The sequence below is a fragment of the Mya arenaria genome, chromosome 10 (assembly GCF_026914265.1).
Source record: "Mya arenaria isolate MELC-2E11 chromosome 10, ASM2691426v1".
In the NCBI taxonomy this organism is placed as follows: domain Eukaryota; kingdom Metazoa; phylum Mollusca; class Bivalvia; order Myida; family Myidae; genus Mya; species Mya arenaria.
The window spans coordinates 12,890,572-12,918,498 of NC_069131.1; the positions used below are offsets into that span (position 1 = coordinate 12,890,572).

General features: G+C 35.4%; 1 protein-coding gene across 5 annotated transcripts; it reads right to left on the bottom strand.

Annotated features, from left to right (window-relative positions):
- Positions 1-255: 255 nt before the first annotated feature.
- Positions 256-27,927, bottom strand: LOC128205824 (uncharacterized). 5 transcript variants are annotated; one of them, XM_052907827.1, is made up of 11 exons: positions 27,800-27,927; positions 23,842-23,908; positions 22,598-23,308; positions 22,068-22,361; positions 18,372-18,573; positions 18,064-18,128; positions 11,811-16,201; positions 10,417-10,564; positions 9,532-9,924; positions 4,483-4,559; positions 256-3,215 (listed from the first exon to the last, which is right to left on the bottom strand). In XM_052907827.1, the coding sequence occupies exons 3-10, from the start codon at positions 23,184-23,186 to the stop codon at positions 4,495-4,497; spliced, it is 6,147 nt and encodes a 2,048-aa protein (XP_052763787.1). In that variant the 5' UTR covers positions 23,187-23,308; positions 23,842-23,908; positions 27,800-27,927; the 3' UTR covers positions 256-3,215; positions 4,483-4,494. The 5 variants fall into 5 exon arrangements, with proteins under 5 accessions (XP_052763787.1, XP_052763788.1, XP_052763784.1 ...); XM_052907828.1 differs by having other exon boundaries at positions 4,478-4,559; XM_052907824.1 differs by having other exon boundaries at positions 256-4,559.

Here is a 27,927-nt window from a genome sequence, read left to right on the forward strand (position 1 = left end):
AAAATAGCGAACGAACGTTAAAATATTCACAACCTTTGAGTTTCTGTCCTAATCCAGACAAAACATCGCACTATAGTTATACATACGTTGTAAAGTTCACCCGTTTCAATCCGTGTGTTGCATAGAAACGGAAAGTATGTTTTCCACAAAAAGGCCACAACTCCATACTGTGTGATCCTGATTAAAGTATATTTCTCCTCGTCCCTCGATGTATCAAATGACAGTCATGGTCCAGACGGACAATCCGAGATGGAATTTAATTGATTTGATTTTTATTTCTTCAAATATGGGCTATTTCTTGCGAACAGTTAACATACAGATTTAAATACAATACGATATATTTAATATATAAATTATATGGCTTGAAACAATTGCAAAATTAACCTTTTAAGTATGGCTCTGTTCATGCATTCAAGACATCCATATGCTAACCACAGTTACAATCTAAGCTAAATTTTAGCAAAAATGTATTGTTATAATTTATTACACACTATATAGTAAACCACAAGCATATATTTATTTGATTACTATGAAAAAGTTGCAATTTGAATAAAATATCATTAGCATGAAATAATCACACCATTTATTGACACTTTTTTCTGTTTACATCGTTATAATAATTTTTCAATACTTGGCAATATAATTGCTTAGTCTTAAACCAAACAATATGGGTCTCTTTGGAAACCTATTTAAGTTTCAAAAAAATGCTATTTGGTATTTTTCTATCAACTCATCAAATTCAAAACCTTAATTTCCCAAAACAGACACTTAAACAATATACAACTTCAAATGTCAATAAAACGGTTTTACAAAAAGGCCAATTATATAAAATAACTAGAAATTCTATGTTAAAATCGCTTCGTCCACCCTTAACGGGAACATGTTATGTCAGGGTAAAAGCATTGAAATGAGCAAGCAAAATGAAATGGGAAAAAAACAAGGGGATGTAACAGTACAATAAAAGTGTTGCAATTTCTTCCAAATTCCTTTTAGTAGTTCCAGATTTATATTTAAGATATTATTTATTCACGAGTAAATGGAAGGAAAAGGGGAAAAACGTAAAGCAACAATTGATCGAAGACTAATAGTCATTGCGTATTTCGCAATCCGGAAATTGTATCTGTGGTGTGAACAGCTACACATTGTTACTATCAATGTTCAAAGTTTCATTAAATACCTTCCATTTTTTGCAAGTAGTCCTTTGGACAACTTTTTAAAGGAAGATTAAGAACCAGAGGGGACAATTCTGCAAACTAAAACCAAGAGTAATAATTTTGCGCTGTGAATAATATCATAATGTCATCTATTGATGTTTAGCAAATACATTTGTATAACATATTCCTTAGTACATTTTTCGACAAAGTTGGAGATAAATATACAAAAAATAATATAGATAATTATAAAACATAGTTTCTCCCTTCGTAGATGGGGAGGTATGATTATGGCACATATTAAGGAACAAAAAAGCAATCAGATTTTGATGCAGTGTATATCATATATGTATAAAACCATGCTTAGTAACACTTGAATCAGTTTAACAATCAATAACCACCGTTTAACAACTATCACATTCCTCATAGTTCTTGAAGATTAAACAAACAAACAATCAAACATATTGTTATTGAGTTCTTCATTAAACAAACAAACAATCAAACATAGTGTTATTGAGTTCTTCATTAAACAAAAAAACAATCAAACATAGTGTTATTGAGTTCTTCATTAAACAAACAAACAACCAAACATAGTGTTGTTGAGTTCTTCATTAAACAACCAGACATAGTGTTATTGAGTTCTTCATTAAACAAACAAACAATCAAACATAGTGTTATTGAGTTCTTCATTAAACAAACAAACAATCAAACATAGTGTTATTAAGTTCTTCATTAAACAAACAAACTCTCAAACATAGTGGTATTGAGTTCTACTTTAAACAAACATACAATCAAACATAGTGTTATTACGTTCTTCATTAAATAAACATACAATCAAACATAGTGTTATTACGTTCTTCATTAAACAAACAAACTCTCAAACATAGTGTTATTAAGTTCTTCATTAAACAAACAAACTCTCAAACATAGTGGTATTGAGTTCTTCATTAAACAAACATACAATCAAACATAGTGTTATTACGTTCTTCATTAAACAAACAAACTCTCAAACATAGTGTTTTTGAGTTCTTGATTAAACAAACAAACTCTCAAACATAGTGTTTTTGAGTTCTTCATTAAACAAACAAACTCTCAAACATAGTGTTTTTGAGTTCTTCATTAAACAAACAAACTCTCAAACAAAGTGTTTTTGAGTTCTTCATTAAACAAACAAACTCTCAAACATAGTGTTATTGAGCTCTTATTTAAACAAACAAACTCTCAAACATAGTGTTATTGAGTTCTTCATTAAACAAACAATCAAAATAAAGTGGAAACTACAAGACAACTGCATGTGTAGCAAAACAACCTTATTTGTGACCTGTTTTGTACAATGTTGTCAAGATAACGTCCACTTAATAGCGTGCGGATTAAGTGAACACATTGTAGTTGTAATGTTTCAGCATGTTAGTTGATGAACGGTTACGCTCATTCAACATATTGGTGTAAATGCCAAGATGAAAACTTAGAAAACACTCTCAAGCATGATATAAACTATAAAAATGTTTTATAACAATAATCGATGTCATGTCAATATGCCTTAATAATTATGGCCAGATTATAAATACCGGTTTTATTCGAAACATTTTTGATGATCTTAATAATATATAACATAGCTCAACACATTCTTAAAGCTAATGTTGAAAAAATAAACAATGTTTATATAGCGTAGAAACATAAGGACTAGTTTAAAATACCAAGCACCATTTCTGCAATATGTATGAGGTCATTTTGTAAAGGCTGAAACACTTCCTTTTTGGAACATTCAGTTTGAAATAAACAATGAGTAGATGTACAAACAAGGAAAAATACAAATCTGCCATGTCACAACAGAAGATTCGGCCGCGAAAATAATTAACAAGAAGAAAACATTTGACACAATACGAGTGTAAAGTTTGTAAACATATCATGACTAAAGATCGATTAAATATGGGAAACAATCACAAAACATAGCACTAACCGAGGATGTACTGGTAAACAAGAAATATACAAATATTACAGATGAAAAATTCACAACTGCATAATTTACAACTCTGATTCAGGATTTGGTCGCACAGGATCGACCTGGAATAACGAAACAAATGCTCGACTAATTACCAATTTTACCCAAACAAACGAGTCATGATAAGACAAGACGACACATGAAGAGCTTTCGTAGGACAGCGCAATCTTTCGCCGCTTTCTTTTAGAAATAAAAGACAATCAAGGGCCATCATTTTTAATAAGGATAATATTGACTTATCTATCCTAGCTAATTGATGACATTGAACAACTGTGTGCAGTTTGAATGAACGTTTTCTGAGAGTTAAAACAAAAAGTTGTCTAAAACAATCAAACTTCCAAAGTAGTTCAAGGGCCATAGTTTAAATTCATGACAATATGGATAAATGTTATCGCTAGAATATTTAATGATTGGGGAACGTTAAAATATTCACTGGTGTCTACTGTAGTATCATAAGGTAGGAATACCGTGTTTTATGCTCATTTCTTTCAAGTTAAACTGGGTATCCTTCATAAGAACCATTGTTTTCGATGTTTAATTCACTCCTTTCTGAATATTAAAACAATATTATTAATTGTGGTAAATCTTATTTGGGAGTAAGAGTGCATCTTTAAATGAACGATATTTGACATCTGTGTTAAAATTCGAAGTTGCTAAAAAACTTAAGCAAGGGCCATTGTATGTATTTACGATAACACGGAGATATGTAACCTAATTGTATTATGGCCGTAAACAACAAGTATGAATTCCATTGAATGAGCGTCTTAGAAGTTTTTGAGAAAAATGCCAACTTGCCCTAAAACTTTAACCGTGTGATTGTGTGATGAACCTGTGTGATAACCGTGTGAAGTATAAAGTGAACTTAATGTCAGGGTTTTCGAGCGAAAATCCCAACTTGCCCTAAAACTTAAACCGGACATTTATGCCGACGCAGACGCCGGGTTGAGTAGTATAGCCTCTTTCTTCTACGAATAGCAAAGCTAAATATATAGGTTATACAAGTAGAACATATTTAGTCTTTACTGCAGTATGTCATTTGCATAATTATCTGCATCATAATTTTTTGTTTAACACATTCGTTGAAATGTTATATTGATTTATTTTCTCAAGGTTTGCACAAAAATACTGAAGAAAAGTTTATTCAATAGAAACCGAAAAACAAGGTTCTTTTAAAATACTGTTCAAAATGCATTTCTAAAAAAATCATTGTTAAAAGATATGCATTTAAATCTACGATGTTCTTTATTAAAGAAATATCACTATAGTTTTCGAATGTCCCTTTGTCATTTAAAACTATTCAATACTTCGATTTTCAGCAACTAACCGAACCTGTGGGTGTAATCAATGCTTTTTCTTGTTGCCTTTCTTGTTGTGGCTTACAGTTTCCCAGCCCCCTTCGCAGTCATCTAAAAAAGACATCGACCATAATGTGGTAATCGTTTTATTACAAAGTAATTCCTGCGCCTGCCATGCTTTATAGACGACACAAAAAGGGAGTTTTATCACAAATTGTTCGTGTATAATCTACAATACCACTTCATTGCTTATCAGTAACTATGAAGCAACTCAGTTCTAGTATCAATTTGATTCATTTCAATTCTTATCCCCGAGTCTAATAGTAGAAGTAGTCGAAATAAGTCTAAGCGTAGATGTTGGTAAAAAATGATTTTCGGGCATGCTCAAATTCTGAATATTATATAGCAGGGCTTTTGAAAATGTTGACACCAAGCGCTAGTGTAAGAATTTGGGATTGTTCAACCAAAAGTCTGGATGACAATTAACTAGTTGTTTTTTTGTTGTTGTTTTTCCTGGGGACCCATTATTATACCTAGATGTGTTGGATCATGTTGTGTGCATACAATTATGCTTGAGACAGCAATATTTTGCTCATGAGGCACGGTTTTGAAATATCCCGAAGGATGCACTCAAGCAATTTTATAAATCAGTCAGTAGTCGTAAATTCATGACAATAACCCAGGACTGTCTTGACATGTCTACCCAAACAAGCATGAATTTTCGATGCATTCGTATTAAAAGACGATGAATTATTTGTTTTCAATTCACAAATACATCAACTTATGTTTCAACAAACAATTAATAGCAGTAGAAGCTAGAGATTGTCTTTTTTAAAAACCGTTCGTCTGCCCCATTGTGAGGTCGTAGCTGAGAAATATTCAATAATTGACATGAACTTTGTACTTTTAGAGTGGAGACGAACCAACAGTGCCATTGATGTTTGGCCTTATCACCCGTTTTTATTAGTGATCATCTACTGCATAAGAACAGTATCCTGTACCGTTTTTCACTCAGAGGCCAGTATGGTCTTGTCCTACTGACCTCGTAAGGCCTAAAAAAAAAAATGTCTGTTTCCTGTAACATGCTGAAAAAATGATGGGTCGGTAGGTAGGGATTTTTTTTTTTTTTTTTAATGTTCTAAAATGTCAGAATGATCCAATATTCATGTCTGTTTCAGGTGAATTATTTTTTAATAAACGAATTCAGTGTGGTATATATAGATTCAAACTTTTTGCCTAAATTAAGCTAAAACTGCTAGTTTGACAGCCAATGTACATGTATTTCAGTTGTAGAATGCATCCTTTTGAAGGGCAAGACCTGTGTTCGACTCCCAGCAGTGGCAACATTATGTGCAATTTTGAATATTGTCAGTATGTTTACCAGGAAAGCAGTTCATCTTTACACTTTGCAAATATAACCTAGTGAAAAAGTGAATCAAATAACATTTAGACAATTCATTTTTGGCAAATGTTTTAAACAAAACTTTCAAAATGCATACATTTTGTAGTAATACAACATGATATTATTGCACAAACTATTTTATTATAGACTGTGTAATAATATCAAGTTGTATTACAATTAAATGAACATGGCAACTATTATAAAACAAACAGTTGGCTAGACATGGTAAGAATCATAACTATAAAATCTGACTAGCATCAAACCGATGTTAACAAGAGATGTTAGTGAAACATTTATGCCCCCTTGGGAGCCAAATTGTTAGTAGGATTTGGACACTTAAATAAAATATGGACAATCAGAAAACCTTTTTTCAGCTTACAGTCACACTGACCTTGACCTTTGACCCACTGACCTCAAAATCAATAGGGTTCATCTGCTGGTCATGACCAATAAGCCTACCTAGTATGAGGTCCCTGGGTCAAAGCGTTCTCAAGTTATTGATCGGAAACCGTTTTTCATGTTAAGGTCACACTGACCTTGACCTTTGACCCACTGACCTCAAAATCAATAGGGTTCATCTGCTGGTCATGACCAATACACCTACCAAGTATGAGGTTCCTGGGTCAAAGCGTTCTCAAGTTATTGATCGGAAACCGTTTTTCATGTAAAGGTCACACTGACCTTGACCTTTGACCCACTGACCTCAAAATCAATAGGGTTCATCTGCTGGTGATGACCAATACACATACCAAGTATGAGGTCCCTGGGTCAAAGCGTTCTCAAGTTATTGATCGGAAACCGTTTTTCATGTAAAGGTCACACTGACCTTGACCTTTGACCCACTGACCTCAAAATCAATAGGGTTCATCTGCTGGCCATGACCAATACACCTACCAAGTATGAGGTCCCTGGGTCAAAGCGTTCTCAAGTTATTGATCGGAAACCGTTTTTCATGTAAAGGTCACACTGACCTTGACCTTTGACCCACTGACCTCAAAATCAATAGGGTTCATCTGCTGGTCATGACCAATACACCTACCAAGTATGAGGTCCCTAGGTCAAAGCGCTCTCAAGTTATTGATCGGAAACCATTTGGTATTCCGACCGACCGACAGACAGACAGACAGACAGACAGACAGACCGACCGACATGTGCAAAACAATATACCCCACTTTTTTCAAAAGGGGGCATAATAATACAACATGAACTGGCAAGAATCTCCACAAATCATATATAAATCAATACTTCGAATGATAAATGACTAGAATCAATGACTGAACCATTTAACTCTTAGAGCGCTGTCAGAATTGTACAGGTCTTTGGGACTGCTTGTACACTTAAACCTTACTTACTGACTCGGCAACGAACAGTGTAGACCCTGATTGGTCTACACTGGTCACAAAGGCCTGATATAGTCGTGCTTCACGTTATATATAATAATATAATATAAATTAATACTTTATAAAATGATAGATTGGACTGGAATAGGTTCAAATAGACTAGAATCAGTATCAAAAAAGCTTAGAATGACTGATAAATAAATAATTACAATTTTCTTTTTTAAACAGTACCTTCATTAAATAGTTTCCACCACTTAAAAAATAAAACAATTTCCAATGTTTTAAAAAGATCTGCTGTATTAGATCCACTGTTCAGTCTGTAAAAATCTCAAGCACGATGAAAAATAATCAATATAACTTTTAATAGAATACCTTGTCTTATTTCCTTTTCTGGACTTGACTGTACTTAGGTGGTTAAAACATTCACAGAGTCAAAACTTGGAAAAATATGTTCGGACTCTGACGAACGTAGTATTTAGTTTATGCATGTTCGTTATGTAACCCAATGCATCCTTGTCAAATCCCAATATGCCCTCCGATTGTTTAGTTGCAACGACATCTTTCTTACTTTAACTTTCACGTTTATCTTTTTTCCGGAAGTAAACAAAAACATTCAACGTTCCTATTGCCAATATTGCAACATTGTATTTTTCATTAATGGCATAACCATAACTGTTATACAATACTGTTTTGTAATAGATCTTAACTGTAACACTAACAATGATCTACGCAGTTCTCCTTTCACTTTCATTAAAATTGACAGGAAGTTAGCGTGCACCTGTTTCCCGCGCTTTTTAGACCATGCGCTACGAAAAAAAGGTTATTTTTCTGTTAACTCATTAAAAACTTATAAGAATATTTTTTTTGATTAACCGAGATTTAATAAAACAACTTAAAATAAATGATAAAAAATATCTTAGCATTGTTGTTTTTCAATACCACCGCACTTAGCGAAAATGCAGAAGGTATCCGTTAATTTGCATATTGGGCGGAGTTAATATTACGTCATTGAGTTTGAGTGCTGCTAATTGACACGGTTACCGATCAGATTCGAGATCGATAATCACTTGTCACTTCGGGTGTTAATTGCTCTTGCGGGTTATACAAACATTCAGATCATGCATTGAGGCTCCTTTCAGATGATACCGACTCTCACACCGAAATATCCCGGGTCAAAACTGACGCATACTACAAATGTCAAACCGGAAACGTTTGTAACTATGCGACGAATCTGGACACGACTAAATTATCGTTGTAATACCACAGGCCAGAGATCGCTAAAATCTGACCTTTCGAATTTTTGGGCATAAAAAATTTGCGGTCGGCGGTAAAAAAATACGGTCGGTCGGGTTACAGGAAACAGACATATATTTTTTTAGGCCTAATTAATAGGGGTCATCTACTAATCATGACGAACTTGTATAACAAGTATTTAGTTCCTAAGCCCAATTGTAATAAGAAATTGAGCAGATACCGTTTTACACGTCAAGGTCGCCGCGACCTTTACTTTTGACCAATTGATCTCAAAATTAATATGGGTCATATACTAGTCATGTGCAACTACCATACCAAATATAAAGTCACTATGTACGAACATTCTTTAGTACTTCGGCTGAAACCATTTTCAGCGGAAGGTCACTGCCAAATTCGTTTTTGAACTGAAGGTCACCGCGACCTTGATCTTTGACCTACGGATCTCAAATAAATCGAGGTCAACTACTAGTCCTGAGTAACTCGCATACCTAATATGCAGTTTCTTGACCAAAACGATCTTCAGTTATTGAGCGGAAACTGTTTTTACATTAATGTCACCGCCACCTTGACCTTTGACTTACTGATCTCATAACATTAGAGTGCATCTACTAGTCATGGTTAAGTCGCATACCAAGTATGAAAATCCTGGACCCAAACGACCTCAGTTATTGAGCGAAAACCGCTTTTTTCACATCAAGGACACCTTGACCTTTGACCTACTGATTTTAAAATATGTTTTGGTCATCTAGTGGTCATGACCAATCTGCATAACAAGTATCAAGTCCTGGGTCTAAGCATCATATAGTTATTCAGCGGAAAGGAAGTGTTGTATACGGACGGACCGACGAACAGAGCAAATTAATATTTCTCTCAATGGATGGGGGAGATATAATGCCCACATGGCTGATGTGTAGCTTTCCATAGACCTGTTACCAAGTGACCTGTATGGCCACCATCAAAATAAAAGTTGTATCCGTTAACATTGGCTACATGGTTTGACCGATTGACATGATACGTTTTATTTGTTCACTAGGACGGTTAAATATTCATATATAGTTTCATTTATATTTAAAGTAAATAATCTTACTATCTTCAAACTGTGGCTCCTTACTGTCCGATGGGCTTTCAAACTCATCTAAACCGCTTGTACCCGTCTTAAAATCTGAACTGCTGCTGTTTTGTTTGGCCTGATTTCCAAGCATACTGTTGCGATTATAAACTTTCTTCGACTCAGTCTTTTGAATAGTCAAATTTCTCTTCTCGCTGTTCCAAATACTTTCTGTCACTGATTTTGTACGAGTGCTTATGTTTCTTGGTTTCTGAACCTTCTCAGTAACTTGAGCAGGTTTGATTTTTGGTCGAGCCCCAGTTTCGACAGCCGACTTGGAAGTTGGCATATCGTCAGTTGCTTCATTCTCAAGCGAAGATGGCGGTGAATCATCAACTCCTTCTGCTGTTTTATTCTTATTGGCTCTGCATACTGAAAGACGAGACAAAATTAAATCATTAGCCATTTTGAACCACGTAATCTTAAATTCAAAATGAAAATGTCTATATTTTTGATTTATAACATACTTTGGACTTTTTAGTTAATACTTCACATTTGAATTTATTCACTCATATAACAACTGAAAGTGTGTATAAAGCCACGTTTAAAGGTTGGTGCTTACATACAAGTCAAACGCGTATCTAAGCTTAAATGATGTGATACCATTGCTGACCTTATTGGGCATGTTAATTTCCTAGAGATGAGTTTTTTTACCACAGTTGTCCCTGGATCTTTGTTTTAAACAAAATTATAGAATAATACATTATAACATATCAAGTATGATTTTCAGTCAAACAAGAACCATACATAACAACACCATACGTAACAACCCTCCTTGTTCTTTTGGATCAAAACCTGATAACATATCAAACATAATTTTCAGTCAAACAAGCACCATACATAACAACACCATACGTAACAAACCTCCTTGTTCTTTAGGGTCAAAAGCAACGGGTCCATTCCATCTAAATCCGAGGACGAATGTTATCTTTCTGTTCGCTAAACTATCGTAACGTCTTCGCAAGCAAATAGGAATCTCCACATATCTTCGAAGAGAATTACTGCATTGCATCTATAAATTTATAATAGACTAAACAATAAGATAAAATCGCCATTAAGGCACCTGCTATGTCTATACTACATGACTATCTAAAACGAAAACTACCCCAACCCCGTCCACAATCTACCAAGTTTCACTGAATTCACCTAGGCGGCAACCCCAATATGTGACAATAACCAAACATAACCCAAATATATGACAATTATCAAGGTGGTTACACCAATATGTGACAATTATCAAGGCGGTAACCCCACTTTGTGACAATTACCAAGGCGGTAACCCCAATTTGTGACATTTACCTGGCATAACCCAAATATTTAACAGTTAACAAGCATAACCCAAATATGTGACAAATATCAAGGTGGTTACACCAATAGGTGACAATTACCACGGCGATAACCCCAATATGTGACATTTACCAAGGCGGTAACTCCAATATGTAGCAATTACCATTGCAGTTATCCAAATATGCGACAATTATCAAGGAGGTAACCCCGATATGTGACAACTACCAAGGTGGTTACCCCAATATATGAAAGTTACCAAGGCAGTAACCCAAATATGTGACAATTATAAAGGCAGTAACCCCAATATGTCACAATTATAAAGGCAGGTACCCAAATATGTAAAAAATACCAAGGTGGTAACCCCAATATGTGACGATTACCAAGGTGCTTACCCCAATATGTGACTATTACCAAGGTGGTTACCCAACTATGTGACAATTACCAAGGTAGTAACCCCATTGTATGACTTTTACCACGGCGGTAATCCAAATATATGACCTTACCAATGCGGTATCCCGAATATGTGACTTTATCAAGGCGGTAACCCCAATATGTGATAATTGCCAAGGTGGTAATCCCAATATATGTCATTACTGAGGCGGTAACCCCAATGTGACAATTGCCAAGACGGTAACCCCAATATGTGATAATTGCCAAGGTGGTAACCCCAATATGTGTCATTACTGAGGCGGTAACCCCAATGTGACATTTGCCAAGGCAGTAATCCCAATATGTGATAATTGCCAAGGTGGTAATCCCAATATGCAACAATTGCCAAGATGGTAACCCCAATATGTAGCAATTTGACATGACAAGAGTAAAATATTTGTCATCGAAATGTTTTTATAAAACTTTATAAAACTTCAACTATATGCTGTGCTATATAAGCTTCATGGTATTCAATGTAACCATGTGAACTCATCACATGGTAATACTACCAAGCGCGTTCAGCACATGTAAGTTAGAAGTACCTTGTGATGCACATAAATTCCATCTGGATCAACGACTCCTTCTAATCGTGCGAACACCTGTTTGCCAATCTTGTGATTGAATATGTCATCTTCCATTGTCTCAATCCGCGTCCGGCCTTCTTTTATCTCCGTTTCCTTGCGCCACTTTGTACGAACAAGCGCTTGATCAACAATATCCTCTCCGGGGCCTTGTTTACCCAAGGTAAAATACGTTTTCACTCTTTGTCGTTGAGACGGAACATCCTTCTTGGTTCTTATTGGAAACATTTCCTCAAATTTTCTTTGCCATTCTTCTAAGTAATTTTTGAATGATTCGCCATTGAACGTTTCAGTGGAGGTCATTCTTCTATCTCTAGTTGGCCAATGAAGAATTGCATAATACAAGTATCCCTCAATAAAAGGCCTTTTATTTTTGTGCTGTATTTCAACCAGTATTCTGCTGTATTTCTGTGCGTCACGGAATTCCAGTATTCTTGCATCATGCGCCTTTTTTTCCCACTCATGGGAAAACTCGAGTATTTTACATCCAACAAAGAAAAGAAGATTGTATACATCAATGTTGTCTTCTTCAAACTGCGAACGAGCCATTTGTACATGATTCAGAAGATCGCGTTTATCTGTTCTTATTTTAAAGGCTTCTTGAACGCACTTGAATGTCGGGCCATACTTGTACTTGAAAGATGGCTCTTTTGAACAGCTGTAAAATCGCTCAAAACGTTGTCTGGTATTCAAAAGGAGCTTGGCATTGTTTGAACCTTTCACTTGGTACACCTTTTCAGTCATTATACTTTCGTAGTATTCAAGGTGGCGTAGAGATTCTTCTACATGAATCTGGAAAGCCTCTCCTCGTTGAAAAATTTTCATTTGAGGTTCCAATTTTGCAAGCACGGAAATATCTTCGTTGTTCAGATATTGCTCAATCTGTTCATGGCTGACATCTACGTCTTTAATTTTTCCAATACTCTCAAGAAATTGAAGCACTGTAATTACTTCCATCCCAAATGAACTTAAATCGCACTCATACTCTACAGAAAGCTTTTGTGCCTCTTGAAACTTCGAAACAGCAAGCTCTGTGTACTCGATAGCTTGGAGAGCGTCAGATACTGGCATACACGTTTTGGTGTCTGTCATTTGCTCCAACATAGATCGATAAATTTGACCGAATGTATCATAAAGGAAAGGGTTTTTAGGGTTGAGTTCAATCGCAGACTGAATTGCTTTTATTGCATTGGTGAATTCTTTGATGTGTTTGTAGTATCGTGCAAGCTGTTGTGCAACAAATGGATTCTTGGATATCTTAAAACATCTTTGCATCAGTCGCAGTACTGAAAAACCTGCATTTTTTCTATCACCCCTTGATATCGGTTCTTCATTTTGAATATAATGAATCAGATCCGAAAACATCTTCTTTGACGTTTCACCCTTTTCGTTTACATAAACCTTTCTTTCTTTGAAGAGGTTGCATACATTCTGTACAAACTGCTTCGACAGATCGTTTTGTTCATCCGTATGTCGCGCCATAACATCGAGCAACTGATCGACCAAAACTTCGAACGTGCAAGATTTCGCCTCTTGGCACTGCTTAAGGACTTCTTTGGCTAACAAAGGGGAGATAACAAGAACGCAATTTGGCATTCGATCCAACATCGACTTTTCTTTCAGAAACAAAGACAGAGCATCATGATGTCCCCAAGGTCTCGACTGTGAGCTCGTATATGATATCGTGCGCCGCAACCCAACCGGGCGATTGACTTCCAGGCAGTCTTTTATTGTGTACCGAAATGGCGTTGATTCTTCAATCTGCATTACCTCGTTGAAAACACTTCGTGGGACCCAGCCATCTGGTTCAAAGTAGGTAAGTATTGCAAGATTCTGCAGTACTGTCTTTTCATTATCATGAAGTTCATTCATGACATGAGATGTGATATCAGTCACATATTTTTCACTAAAGTCTTTTCGCATTAAATTGAACGCAATGAGTGTTTGCAAATGATCCTCAAAATGTTCTCCCTCCATCTCTCTGTTTTTAGAATCAAACCAATCTCTTTCCGTTTGTGATAATCCATGTGATAATACAGGCAATTTCGGATTGTTCTTTACACTGATAGGCATTCTCTTCACAATGATTAACAAGCAGTATGGATGTCCAATGCGAGTTGAATATCCAGACTTGTATGCAGTTTCCTCTAATTCTGTCTTAAGGATGTTATATGATTCATCACTGCCGTTGTCAAGCATGAGCAATATAGGTTTGGCGCGATCAGGAGTATCTTTGAAAGTGCGGAAGGACTCTGCTTGCTTGACAGTCTCCAGTTCTCTGACGGTTTTCAACACTCCACATCTATACACGTTTTCAGTTGGTTTGTCTCCTCTTTTGAATTGGCTGAAATGCCACAATAAGTTCTTGGCAAGTGTAGTTCCGCCTGCACCAGGGTGGTGATATATCTCGTGTACTTTAATACGCTGATCGACTTCGTTCAGCCTGTGGTAAATTTTCTGTTTGTGTGTCTCGAAATGATCACGTTCGCAAACATGTCTGTTAAATGCAAAATTCCACCAGGTAACTTCATTTCCCCTGAAAAAGAGTTCTTGCTGCATTTGACTGAAATCGCGACGCTCCGTGTCAGTCATACTCTCAATACTGCTTCTACATTGATCTCCACTGATGATTTCAATATCAGTTATGTGAAGGTTTTGTATTTCGCGCCGAGTCATGTCAATAATCACCCCGTTCGAATTTGGCAGCTGACAAACTGTGTCAGGATTTTGCTTGAATTTGGGAGCAAGAGCTATTGACACATCCTTCCATTCACATCCGGCAAAAATGATTTCAGAAACCCTTTGTTCTCCAACTGAACCTGCAATGTCTAAACGCAGATTTTTGATATTTTCTTCTGACTCTGACACAATAATCGTAGAATCCCTGTTGTGAAGAGTACATTCTCGTACAAAGTCATACATCGGATCAGACTTGACAAGCTTCGAATATACCAAAATAATAAACAGTGAAGTATCGGCTGGTACTTTTTGCTTGAATCCATCCATGATCAACTTCACACCTTCTTGTCTTTCTTGGTACCATTCTGTTACATCCATGTCTCGCCTATCAAGCTCATCATTGCCATTGCAGTACAACCAGTAGTTCCATTTCCTGATGTCTACTCCACTGTCTCGACGTTTTCTGTTACCGACAGTCTCAGCTAATCCAACTTCAAAATATTGCTCTGTGCCTTCTACAGTTTTTAAAACTTCAGTGGATTTGTCAAAATCAAACACAACCAGTGATGATATAAAAGCATGTCTCATTTCGTGGATACTCTGAATGATTTGTTCACGTCTTGGGTTTTCGGGAAGAGATCCACCGATAATGAAGGGACAAAAGTTCTGAGTTACATATTCATATCCCCCCGTTACTCTGTGAACTAAATCCGCCAATCGCATACTTGATTTCGTTATTTCATCACTATAAGTGGATTCCAAACGCTTTCGAGCCTCCAAAGACTGGCGCAGGATTGTGACTGTTGAATCTGAACAAGCTTTTGATTCAACAAGACATTCAAGTTCACAATTTGGCCTTCTTACATAAATAAAGTACTTATCGACAGTATGACCATGGGCTGGGAACTTTGTCTTGATACATGTGTCAACTTGGAGTCCTGAAAAGGGGTCAACATCAACCTCAAGAACAACATTCTTTTTGTCATCACCAACCCACACAATCTGTTCTGGGAAAATACACTGGTTAACTGTACTGAGAATGTTTCTTTCAAAGCATCTTGACAGACTGTTTTTGAGAACATGTTGAAATGAGTGAAAATCAATCAATTCTGTATCTATTCCTCTCACTTGTCCTGCGCTGTTATCTACCTCAGCTATGCCATAATGAAATGTGCCGCTCTGACGCCCATTTAAACATGCCTGGATAAAACGTACCAACTCTTTTGCAACATTCTCCATTTTATAATCCCTAGTGAATTTTGGATACATAAAATAACGAACTGGGTCTACAAGATCTCTGGTGGTGTTAGCTACTTTTCCCTTCTCATACCTCAAATCGCTACCAGATGTTCCAAATTTTCTAAGATTTACGGAGGTTTCGTTAAACGGTTCGTAGTTCAATTTCTGTGTTTTAATATCCGTTTGCACGTTCTTAAGTTTACTATTTATGCCAAACCCGTACTTGATGCCCTCTTTTTCAAGGGCTTCGGTGAACAATTCTTTCAGTTCTTCCTTGTCCAAGGAAGCAAACACATCTGCAGAAATGCTTTGTTCCTCTATCACAGATTTGAAAATTGGCCCGGTGCCTTTTCGATTTCGTTCCATTGCTTTGAACAAATACTCTGCAAACTCTTCGCTGTCCATTTCAAAAACCCTCTCATTTGCGCCAGAATCTAAGACAATGTGGATTAGAATAGTATCATATGTCAGCAATGAAATCTGTCAATAAACCATATACCAATATTTTTTTATTTACTTCCGCATGTGCTTTTTATACAATACAACTCAACGTTTGTAAGAAACTAGAGCTATCACTGAAGGTGATTAATACCCCCGAACGCCGCCCTGATATGAAATTGCAGTCGACTATTTGGAAAGCCAACCTATAAATGACAACTTTATTTTATGGACTATCGTCAGTTATTCGTTTTTGATTATGTTTTTAAAAGTTAGAAAAATGGCTTTAAACAATATCAGTGATGCTAATACTGAGATGTTAATACTGATTTGATGTTCTAAAGCACAGAATATACGATTGCCTATGACCATCTATAAATGAGTTAAGTTACTTTTTATGAAGTTATGCTCCGGACAAGAAAAAAGTAACAAAGGGCAATAACTCTTTAATTGGCTGAAATAGAATTGCGGTTCCTGTACACTGCACTTCCTCTCATTATGATCTATCACTGTATGAAGCTTTATTAAATTCCATTCAATAGTTTTCAAGTAATACTCCGGACAAGAAAGAACACACGTGGCAAGTTATTTTAAAATCTGTCCATACAAGGGAGAGTTACAGCCCGGACACGATATGCAGCACTCCATTGTGAATAAACACTAAGTGTGACCTTGACCTTAGAGGTAGGGGCACGGGTCTTGCACGCGACACGTCGTCTTGGTATGTGGAACACATGTGGCAAGTTATTGTTAAATCTGTCCATACAAGGGAAAGTTACAGCCTGGACACGAGTTATTGAGCCGGACAGACGGTGCGATTTTAATAAGCCCACCTTCGGGGGCATAATTACACTTTCGTTACTGCTGCAGAACACAGATATCATACATAAGGTAGCAAGAGGGCCATGATGGCCCTAAAACGCTCACCAAAGCAAAGGGCCACAACTCTGTGATTAAGCATTCATAAGAATGTTGAATGTCAATTTAAACGTATCTTTACTGATGACGGAGCCTTGTTTTATATTTGTAAAGGGTCATGTAATGAAGCTACCTGTAAAATTTCATTGAATTTGGCCTGGTAGTTTCAGAGGCGATGATTTTAAGCAAAACAGGAAGTCAGCCACTTTGTTGTTGTTGTTGCTGTTGGTCAATCGTGACCCCTTGTTTTATTTTTGTAGAGGGGGTTACCCAAGAAAGCTTTTGAATTTTGACTGGTAGTTTCAGAGGAGATGTTTTTTTACAGCAAGACAGGAAGTTGGCTATTTTGTTGTTTTTGCTGTTGTTGTTGTTGTTGATCAATCGTGACTCCTTATTGTATTTTGGTAGAGGTTCACCCAAGGAAGCTTCCTGTAAAGTTTCATTGAATTTGGAATAGTAGTTTCAGAGGAGATGGGGTTTTTAAGCAAAACAGGAAGTCGGCCATTTTGTTGTTGTTGTTGATCAATCATGACCCCTTGTTGTATTTTTGTAGATGGTCACCCAAGGAAGCTTCCTGTGAAGTTTCATTGATTTGGCTACGTAGTTTCAGAGGAGAAGTTTTTTTAAGCAATTGTTGACGGACGGACTGACTGATTGACTGACGGACGGACTAATCACAATAGCTCACCTTGAGCTCTTTATGCTGTGGTGAGCTAACAAGTGAAATGTTTTCTATTTTTTGAATATTGATTTTTTTTTGTCAAAACTGAATCATATATGTTCTTGTTCTCAATTATTTACCTTTTTGTGAACCATTTTCTTATATTTATTGTAATTTGTGCTTCGGAAAGATCTCAAACAAGTATTTATAATTGAAATTTCCCATTTGAAAACAAACATTGTGTAGGTGATTCCAAAAAATTCTGATTTGTCCTATTACCTGTGATAGTTTGTTTCTCATACTCATCCCTTATGTCTTCATGTTTCCACCAAATACCATGTACTCTGAAATACAGTATGTGGAACCATTTAACAATCGGACCCCAGTATGTTGCAAGTATCAACAGACAGGAGGATATGAACTGACTACTTATGAATTTGGAGGTGTTTTTTTGTTCTTATTTTGTTAAAGCTCTGCAAATAACAAATTATAAAATTTATATTTTCTAACTCAGCTGAATCACTTGGTTAACATGACTTGTTTAGAGTACAGTTTATTGTAGAATATCATTATTTGTATACACGTACCTGCTATTGTTTCCACTCAACTCGACTTCAAATGCTTTCTCAATACAAGTTTTGACCACTGAAAACTTCACAGTGCATTTCCTGCACCTTTCCACTTGGACATGCACGTCTTCTGATGACACACTTTTGGATTCAACCTTTTCAAAAGTCGTAGTCAATATCTTAATAATTTCTTCACCTTCAATCTCTGCTAACTTCTTGCCTATCAAATGATATTTAAACATTTTTAAACAAGCAAATTCGTTAAATAGATATCGCACGCCAGATTAGGGAAAGAAGATTGCATGAAAATGAAGCGTGAAATATTCCAACCGAAACATGAAATACGGCTGCAGAGTGATGGACTCTTATGAGCATTGGATATATGAGATATGAGTGTGTAAGCAAATGCTTGAAATAAAGAATATTGTATATAGTGTAGCATTTAGATTTGAACTAGTTACCTAGATTTTGACACCACGATGCCCAGTTTCAAATTAATAAGATATTTCATCAAGGCACACATTCTGATAAAGTTACATTAAATTAGGCCAGAAATATGCAAAAATTTAGCCTCTAGAGTGTTCCCAAGGTTTTTCTAAGGATAGAACTAGACTTTGACCCCATGTGACCTAGTTTCAAACTAAGCCATAATTTAATTGAGGCAAATCAAAAGTTTCATGAAGATTCGAGAGGATATAATGTTTGTTCACCAGATTTGACCGAACGACCTAGTTTTTACCCCATGTGACCTTCTTTTAGAGTCTACCAGGATTACATAAAGGCGAACATTATGCCCACAGTTTGAATAATGTCTGACCAATCAGTACCAAATCAAATCAATCAGTTTTTGACTCCATATAACCTAATTTTACAAGCGGTAGGAACATTATCAAAGGGAACATTCTGACCAAGTCTGAACTTAATCTAAACAATCCCTACCAAGAAATGGTTCCAGTGATTTGGTTCCAAATCATACAGGTCATACACATATAAGAGATGACCCAGTGACCTATTTTAGACACCGCATGACCAAGTTGCAAATTAATCGAAGAGTTTATTTAAAGGAGTGTTCCAAATATTTTTCCAAGATTTGACCTAATAGTTTTTGATCCCATGTGACCTACATTTACAAGCAGTCAATATTTTATAAGGGGAGATATTTTGACCAAGTTTGAACATCATCTGACCAATCCGTATCATGATTTAATTCCAGATTTAAATAAATGTGACAGACAGAAAGACAGAAGGAGGGACGAACAGGCGAACGCTAAAACAATATCGCCCTCCCGAAACATTTGATTCGGCAGGGGGTAATAAAAGCAATTAAAAGTAATAAAAGACTATACTCTAAATTAAAATTATTTGTTTTTGTTATTCTTTAGAAAAATGTAGGTAGCAAAACATTTAATACTTGTAAGTTTTTTTGCGCATTGTCATTCAGGAATATATGAAATGTGTGTGTACTAATTGCTTAAAATTGCAAGTACGAATGCTCGAGGAAGGTGATTTCGCAAGCTTTTACTAATATCAGCTTGTACCTGAACATAAACATAGTTGTCCATACACTTCACTTGTAAATGTTTTGCAACCTCTTTATTTCTGTAAAATAACAGCATTAAAGGGACTAGACACCAGATGTTCCCCAAATCGGCAAATTAAATACAGTATTTTCTCAAAACAAGCATAGAATTGTCAATGCGAGTTGTACAAGACCAATAAAACATCATTTTTGTAATTAAAAGAATAAACACAACAATCATGTCGTTGTCTCAGCCTAGAACCAATCTTACTCCCAGTCTCAGCTGAGTTTTTCTCCATTCAGAAATAGCCAATAATGGTTTTCTACTTTAAAAAAGCACAGATTGTCTTGTTGTTTTTTTGTTGAAAACCTTGCATTTCATCGTTTCACACACTTAACTATCAATAAGCATTTGAACAACTGGCGGTCATTTTCAGCAGAGTTAACCTTGTTTAAGTGTTTCCATCCATCAATTTTATCACTGATGTCGAACTGTCAGGCTCTGTATCTATGTTGTTTCTCAGCAGTTTTTAACTTTCTTGCAATGTCTGTTCTTACCGGAAGCCATGAAGTGTGTATATTAAGCAAGTGCAAGTCATGTGATGAGAACTTTACTGATGCTTTTTTAAACTTACTGGATTTTATGTGGTCAAGACTTAGACAACTGAAGTGAATTTCGAATTGGAACAAGACACCAATGCGGCAACACCGCATTAAAGCCAGATTTTTTTATTTGACGCTGCAATTTTGCAAACCTAGGATTTGAGCTAGTGACCTAGTATTTTCTATACAAATAACCTGATCAACAGAAACTATTCCATTTGTGTGAGGAAAAATGAACAGTTCATAAAAACATCAGCTTTCAAATAAAATCTGTCCCAAGAACCTAGTTTTTGACCCTAGATGACACACGTACACAAATATTTTTAAAGTTAATTAAAACTTAAATTTTTTAAAAATATGTATTGGGTAGATATTAAATTCGTGATTGGGATGTGTGTTTATAAAATAGCAATTGAATTTAGTTGTTGACTGATATTGATAGGTTCGGTAGGCATAGAATTTTTTGTATTACATCGGGAAAATATTTCCTAAGATTTGATCAGTGACCTAGTTTTTGATCCGAGGTGACGCATATTCACAAATGTTTAAGACAACATGTAGACAAAGATTTGATCTTGAGACCTAGATTTTGACCTGGGATTACCCATATTAAAGAACTTTCAGGATAGTATGCAGACAAATATTCTGACCAAGTTAAATAAAGATTTGACAAAAATTGTTGTATTTTGTTGTTGCAAGATTTTCCTAAGATTTGACCTAGTGACCTAGAATTTAACTGGGGATGACCGATATAGAAAATAAGCAATATATTATGCTAACAAATATTCTGACCAAGTTTCATCAAAATATGAAAAAAATGTTGAATTTATGACATGGAAATATTTTTCCTAAGATTTGACCTAGTGACCTAGATTTTGACCCGGGCTGACCCATATTAAAAAAATATGCAAGATAAAATGCAGACAAGCATTCTGACCATGTTTCATCAAGATTTGATAAAAATTGTTGAATTTATAGCTGTGAAATATTTCTTCTAAAGATTTGACCTAGTGACCTAGTTTTTTACCCGAGATGACCAATATTCATATATATTCAAGATAAAATGCAGACAAATAGTCTGATCAAGTTTGATAACCATTAGATAAAAACAATTAATTTTATTACTTGAAATGAAAACTTCAACACAGAATTGTTAACGCCAACCCGCACGCCCACCCTGTTTTCGCCCTTCTATAAACCCATAATTTTTCGATGAAAAATCCAGCTAAAAATGCACAAACACTTGGAAAGATGCATGTGTCGTAAGCGATGTGATTGTCAGTAAGTAAGATTCAATGCGTTGTTCATAACACTATCAATTGTGTGTAATTTTTGAACAATTATCTTTCTTTCTTGCAATTGTATCATTGTGTCTAGTCCCTTTAATAGACATGCTAACTCAAAAATACGAATGTACAGTGGGTAAAAATGAAATATATAAATATATATGTATGACCTGTGTGAGTTACAGGGGTTTTGACAATGCATGACGAAAAACAAAAATTTGAATAAATTAAGAGTAACATACTGGCATCCATTATCTTATTACTTCAGTCAAAATACAGTCAAGAGTCCAGCACAGTAAAATTTACCTGTTTCCGCTCCTTCTGATGAACTGAATTCTACTTGATCAGCTAGAAGTGAGTTTTGGTCTCGAAGACATTTGCAAAATTTCAGAACATTTTCTCCGATATCATCAAGAACATAAAGAACTAGCTGTGCTGCTTGTTCCTCTCTGTCTGTGATTGCTTGAAGTTTGCGTTTAGTGGTGTCATAAATTACACCTTCTGATTTCAAGGCTTGTAGAAAAACATCACCGTCCAAATGGCGAGCAATATTTCTCATATACAAAGCAATTCCATACTTTCTAAGAGATAGAATGTCCTCTGTAAAAAGACAAACTGCTCGTTTAATTTATAAAAATATCGATTTACTCTGACAAAATTAATTTTACAATAAATTGATTGAATTTGATTCAATGCAGTAATATACATTTCAATATGTAAATCCTTATTTTAAATAAAAGTATCAGTGCAAACTGGGAAAAAGAATGCAAGTTTTCGAAACAGTCATCTGTAATATTATTTGGATCAAACCTGTATTATAAAAACAGCAGAAATACCTGCCGGTTTCTCATCACTCGACACAAGTTTCATCTGTAGTTCCTCACATCTTAGTTGTACCACTGAAAGATTGCTCACAGGAGAAACAAGCTCCCTTTTCTCCAATAGGGAAACACGTTCATTTACCGTTTCTGCTAATTTCTTATCCAAACTTTTGACTAAGTCACCAAAAGTTATCTTTGTCTTTTCAAATAAAGAAAGATCCACTAGTTCAGCTCTAACTGCATGGCCAAGCTGATTTCGTTTGTCCCTTATACCTTCCACTAAATCCTTTTCATTCTTTGTTAGTTTTATTTTTGTATCTAGCAAAACCTTTGTTAAAAGGGATATGTCCATTTCTTTCAAATCCGGATTAGCGGAAGTTAGAAGTTTGACTTGTGTTTTGAATAAAACCTTTTTCTTTTCTAAACTATTAATAATTCCAACAGTTGCTCGATCCTTCAAGTGTGTTATGATATCCAACGAAGACAGTTTGAGCTTATATTCAATAAGTTCACGTAAAATATCACCTCCAATGTCAACTAGAAGTGAATGGGTTTTACAAAAGTTTTGATTTTGCTCTTTGTCACTCAGCATTTTGCAAGCCATGATGAAGTTCTTGAAGGGCTAACTTTGTTCTCTCGATGAAAGCTATGTTTAAAAAATTTCCACATCAGCCATCTTGGAAAATTTCAACAATGATCCCCCATGTCATAAACCAATAGTTTGGCCTAGAACAGAAAAATCAGCTTTTTTACTTAAATAATAATGATAAATGCATATATTTTATTATTTATTTATAACTAGATTTTTGTTTTCAACACAATAATATTTGTCTAATCCTTCATATCATCTTTTTCTTAGCAGAACTAATGTATAATAGAGCATCATGTGGACAGGTGTTTGTTCTCCAATGCATGCTGTCATTGAAACTGCATGTCCCATAAGCAATAATAAGAATTAATAAATATAAATGATTACATCAACATACATATAAGTGTATGCACAATTCAATATATGGCCTTAACAAAAATACATTCTGTTCAGGTGACCCGACTCCACCTACAAATAGGGGCCATCCCAACCATTTTTATAGTCAGTTGTTAAAATAAAATGAAAAAATATACATTATTATTTTATTTTTTCATTTTTTACGTGTGTTTTTAATATGTTGTTTAAAACCCTTAACACTTTATAGAGAAGATTACTTTAACACGATTCTCCAAAGATGGAAATAAAACAATAAAACACCTACCTACCCTACCTGTTTTTGAAAGGATGTAACCATAACCAAACCATTTTTTGGCCTACTATGCACAACTGCAATCGACCTGAAACAAGAGTCATATTAAATTTCAACCTTCATCAGGCTGCAGTTTTACAAAAATAGTGATAATAAATGCATTGTAGACAAATATATATATATGATTATAGTCAGCAAAGTTTCAATTAAACCAATTCAACAGTGTAAAAAATTAGCAAAAATTAGGCCTTTCAACTGAAAAATTAGCATTTTAAAAATTTAATACTTTAAGCGACCAATAATTCCCAAATAAGCCTCCAATGTCTTTTAGACAGAAAATTGGACCGTTACTAATTCGAAACTACCACACTCATAAGTTGTACTTGAAAAATATCACTATGTTAAGTAGATAGTTTTTATCATTTATTTATGGTTAAACATTTCCAGATATTCCTAAAACCAGATTGCTGTAACAAAGTCAAATATTTCCTAAAACAATTGATAGAATCTTATACTTTTACACAGTCAGAAAGATGAAAGACTAAGCTACAAGAAAAACATAACATTTATGATATTTCCTGCTACAAAGAAAAAATCTTGCCTAAAACACATAAAATATGGGGGGGGGGGGGGGGGGGGGTCTCCTGGGGCAACAGAGCACGGTCACGGTACTTTTCAAGAGCGGGGAAAAAAAATGGGGAAGACTGTTGAACCTGTGATTCCAGGATGCTGTAAGGGAACTAATTGGCTGGCAGGTAAGAGCACCAGGGCAGGGGTTAACACAGACAGCCAAACAACCAAGACGAGCAGTATGACAATCAGACACACCAGAAAATATAATTATGGATGGTGATAGGTGAGTATAACTATTGCCAAAATTATCATTGTATTTATCTACTAGTCATTCAAAAACGCCACCCAGGCTTTTTAAGTGATGTTTATCCTGGCTTACGCACCTTATTGTACAATTATATGATCATATATTAAAACTATGCCTTAAATCAGTGTTTTCCATACAATATTTTTTTTCCCTAGCAAACACAAAGGGCTGACTTAAAATATGCAAGTGAGTTTCAGGTTTTGTGAGTTGAAAATTTATGCACCCGCAAAAAACAGTTTTAACAGACAGATTATTTTATTTTGGCTTCCTTTTTGAAACTGATTGCTCATCAGAATTAGCCGTCGGCGATTTTAAATCACAACCCGTAAAAAAAGGGTTATCTTTTTGTTTGTCATCATTATACAGACTGTGTCTAGATACAATTATCGCTAAATACGCCATCAAAATGAAAACTGTATACATGGTAACTAGTACCTTTAACAAACACAGTCATGAGTACCTACCGTTGTGCAGAACGCTTATCTATATGTCATCAACAGTCATTGAAATTAGACTTTCGGAAGAACATGCCCGAATTCTTATACTATTGCATGGAATCATATTTTTGAACAAGCCCTGCTAAATAAAATTCAGAATTTGAGCAAGCCCAGAAGAGATTTTACCAGTGCAGGGCTTGCGGGCTTGTGCTAATTTCGACCACTGCATCAACTTCTGTGTGTTTATCGGAAAACGATAGTAGGCATTTCTAAAATTAGTTTTACATCTTTTGTACAGAAATTGATCACCGATTATGTTTAAATATCTCTTTTGAGGTTTGCAATTTTCTGCAAATTTTGAACATGCAAATCTTTGCGAGTGTCTCTAAATTCAACTCGTATTCTCCAATTTTGACTTGCATTAAGCGAGCGCTAAATTTGAACCCTGCCTAGTTTAATAATAATAATAATAATAATAACTTTATTGAAAGAAGGTAACACATTAAGACATAGGCATCATATTATGAAAAACATAACACACTGTTATTTAATTCTTAAACATTGCTAGATTGAACAATTTAATGCCTTGTTTAATGCATACAGAACGTGACTTTCATATTGTATAACATGCAAGGATTTATGACATCAGTGTTTATTTTAATATTTGACCTTCGTGGTGGCCTATTGGTTAAGGCGTCCGCCTATCAAGCTGGAGGTCATGGGTTCAATCCCAGGCGGTGTATTACCGCAAGACGTAAACAGTTGGTACAAGTAGCTCCCTTGCCTGTGCCGCTTGGTATTTTAAAGGATAACTAGTTACAATAATGAGCTATCAGTGATACTTTTTCATTATTTTGACATTTCTTATGTATCCCTGAAACGCTACAACTCTCTACCATTAAACACCGGGCAAAAGAATACATAGTATAAGTATTATTATGAATCGATGTTGAATATAATGACAAAATTGTTCATTATATACCTGACTGATCTAAACTGGATTGAACTTGTCATTAGAGTCGTTATTTTCACATAAATATATTCTGAGTCACGAATAACGTTTTATACATGTACACAACCAGTCAGATTTGTCCCAGATTTACAGATATCAGGATACTTGATAAAAAATCGACACATGTAAGCATAATAACACAAAAAATATGTGCTTAATAGTAGGCAATAATTTTTTTGTAGAAATTGGAATTTATAACAGAGATATTTTCAAAATTTTGGCCGCAAGGATTCTATGCGCAAGGACCGTTCGCTACTTTTACTGCGATGGTGGACGTCACGAGTCTGCCGTAGTTAAAAAAAATTGTCAAAAGACTTGTTGACGGCCATTAAGGTGGACTAAAAGGTAGTCCAAATAATTGTACGTTGACGGATTTTTTTTAGACTTTTGATATGGCAAATCCTTCAAGTACAAATTGTTTAGTATCAAAAGTGGGTAGTTGTTCCGATCAGGATTCCGGGTTAAAGCATATAGCGTCTATAAAATATCATAAAAACAAGAAATATTACCAGATAAAATTATTTTATATTAGTTCCGTACACAAAAAATAAATATCCAACTTATAATTATGAGTTTGACGACTCTTCTTCATTTCATTCTGTCAAAACATAACGATATATACATGAAGGGCACCTGCAAGGCTTCAGGGCACAGTTTTTAATCGCTCGGAGCATTTCGGCCATGGCCGAGTTGTTACGATTGTATAACGAGATCAATCTCAAAGCTTTGTCGGAGGAGGCCAAGTTAGTACGATTGTATCGAGTTGTTCCCCTTCGCATAATTGTTGTCTGTGTCAGTCAACTTTCGTTTTATTGGAAAAGTAAACAACTTGTTTTAATGCATTAAATGCTTGTTTAGTGCAAAATAACATTTCACTTACATGGTAAAATATGAATATAACTCTGTATGATCAATTTCAACCAGAAAATACTTCACTTAAAACAAGTTCAATATTTTTAAAACACCCCCGTTTTTTGCACATTCCCGTTTAAACGTTAGGGATTGGAATAATCCTGTATAACACGTCTATTATTTTAGACTAGACTAAAATGGTAACTTGTTTGGAAATGTAGTATACTCAGCCCTGGTTTAACCCAGGAAAAGTGTACCCCGTGTATCCGTGATTTCACCCAAGCACCTAAAAGAACCAAGGGGTCTCTTCGAAAAAGAGCTAGGGTATTGCACCCAGACTTCATGTATCCCACCACTTTCTATTCCGCGTGCTGTCCCTTCGGCAAAAACAAAAAACACCCTTTTGGAAATAAGTGCTTGCACTTTCATAGGTTATCCTTAACCCAAAGGTCAAAAGGTTTAGAAATACAATAACAACAGCATTGTGCTCAGATAAGATTGGTGCGACGTCATTTTTAAAAAAAAACTTGTCATACGACATTTCATTTGTTTTTAAAATGTGGTTCATCCCTTGTCTTAAGATTATATAAAGGGTGATAAATCGATAGAAACCCCTTTTGTATGAACACAGTAGGGCAAAAAGCAAATTACTAAGCGCTTCATCGAAGACAAAGTTCATCGAATTTGGTCGCGTGACCTACTGCGTTCTGTAGAGCATAAAGGAAAATGCAATTAATCCTTAAAGTGACTACGCTGAGAATTCCAAATGTAATTCGTCCCTATCAATCGCTAAATTACCTCTTTAATTTGGTAAGGATCGTCCGCTGGTAATATCACTGCATCTTTTACTGTGAAAATAAAATAGTGTTTTCTTGGAAGACAGCTTTTTTACTTTCGCTTTCAGACTTTGAGCGATGCTAGAGGCC

Coding starts and splice junctions, on each gene's coding strand:
- LOC128205824 (XM_052907827.1), bottom strand. CDS start 23,186: ATGGCTTGCAAAATGCTGAGTGACAAAGAGCAAAATCAAAACTTTTGT. Junction 9,925..10,416: donor TGACCCTAAAGAACAAGGAG/GTTTGTTACGTA, acceptor CTCGTCTTTCAG/TATGCAGAGCCAATAAGAAT. Junction 4,560..9,531: donor GGAGCCACAGTTTGAAGATA/GTAAGATTATTT, acceptor TGTCTTTTTTAG/ATGACTGCGAAGGGGGCTGG.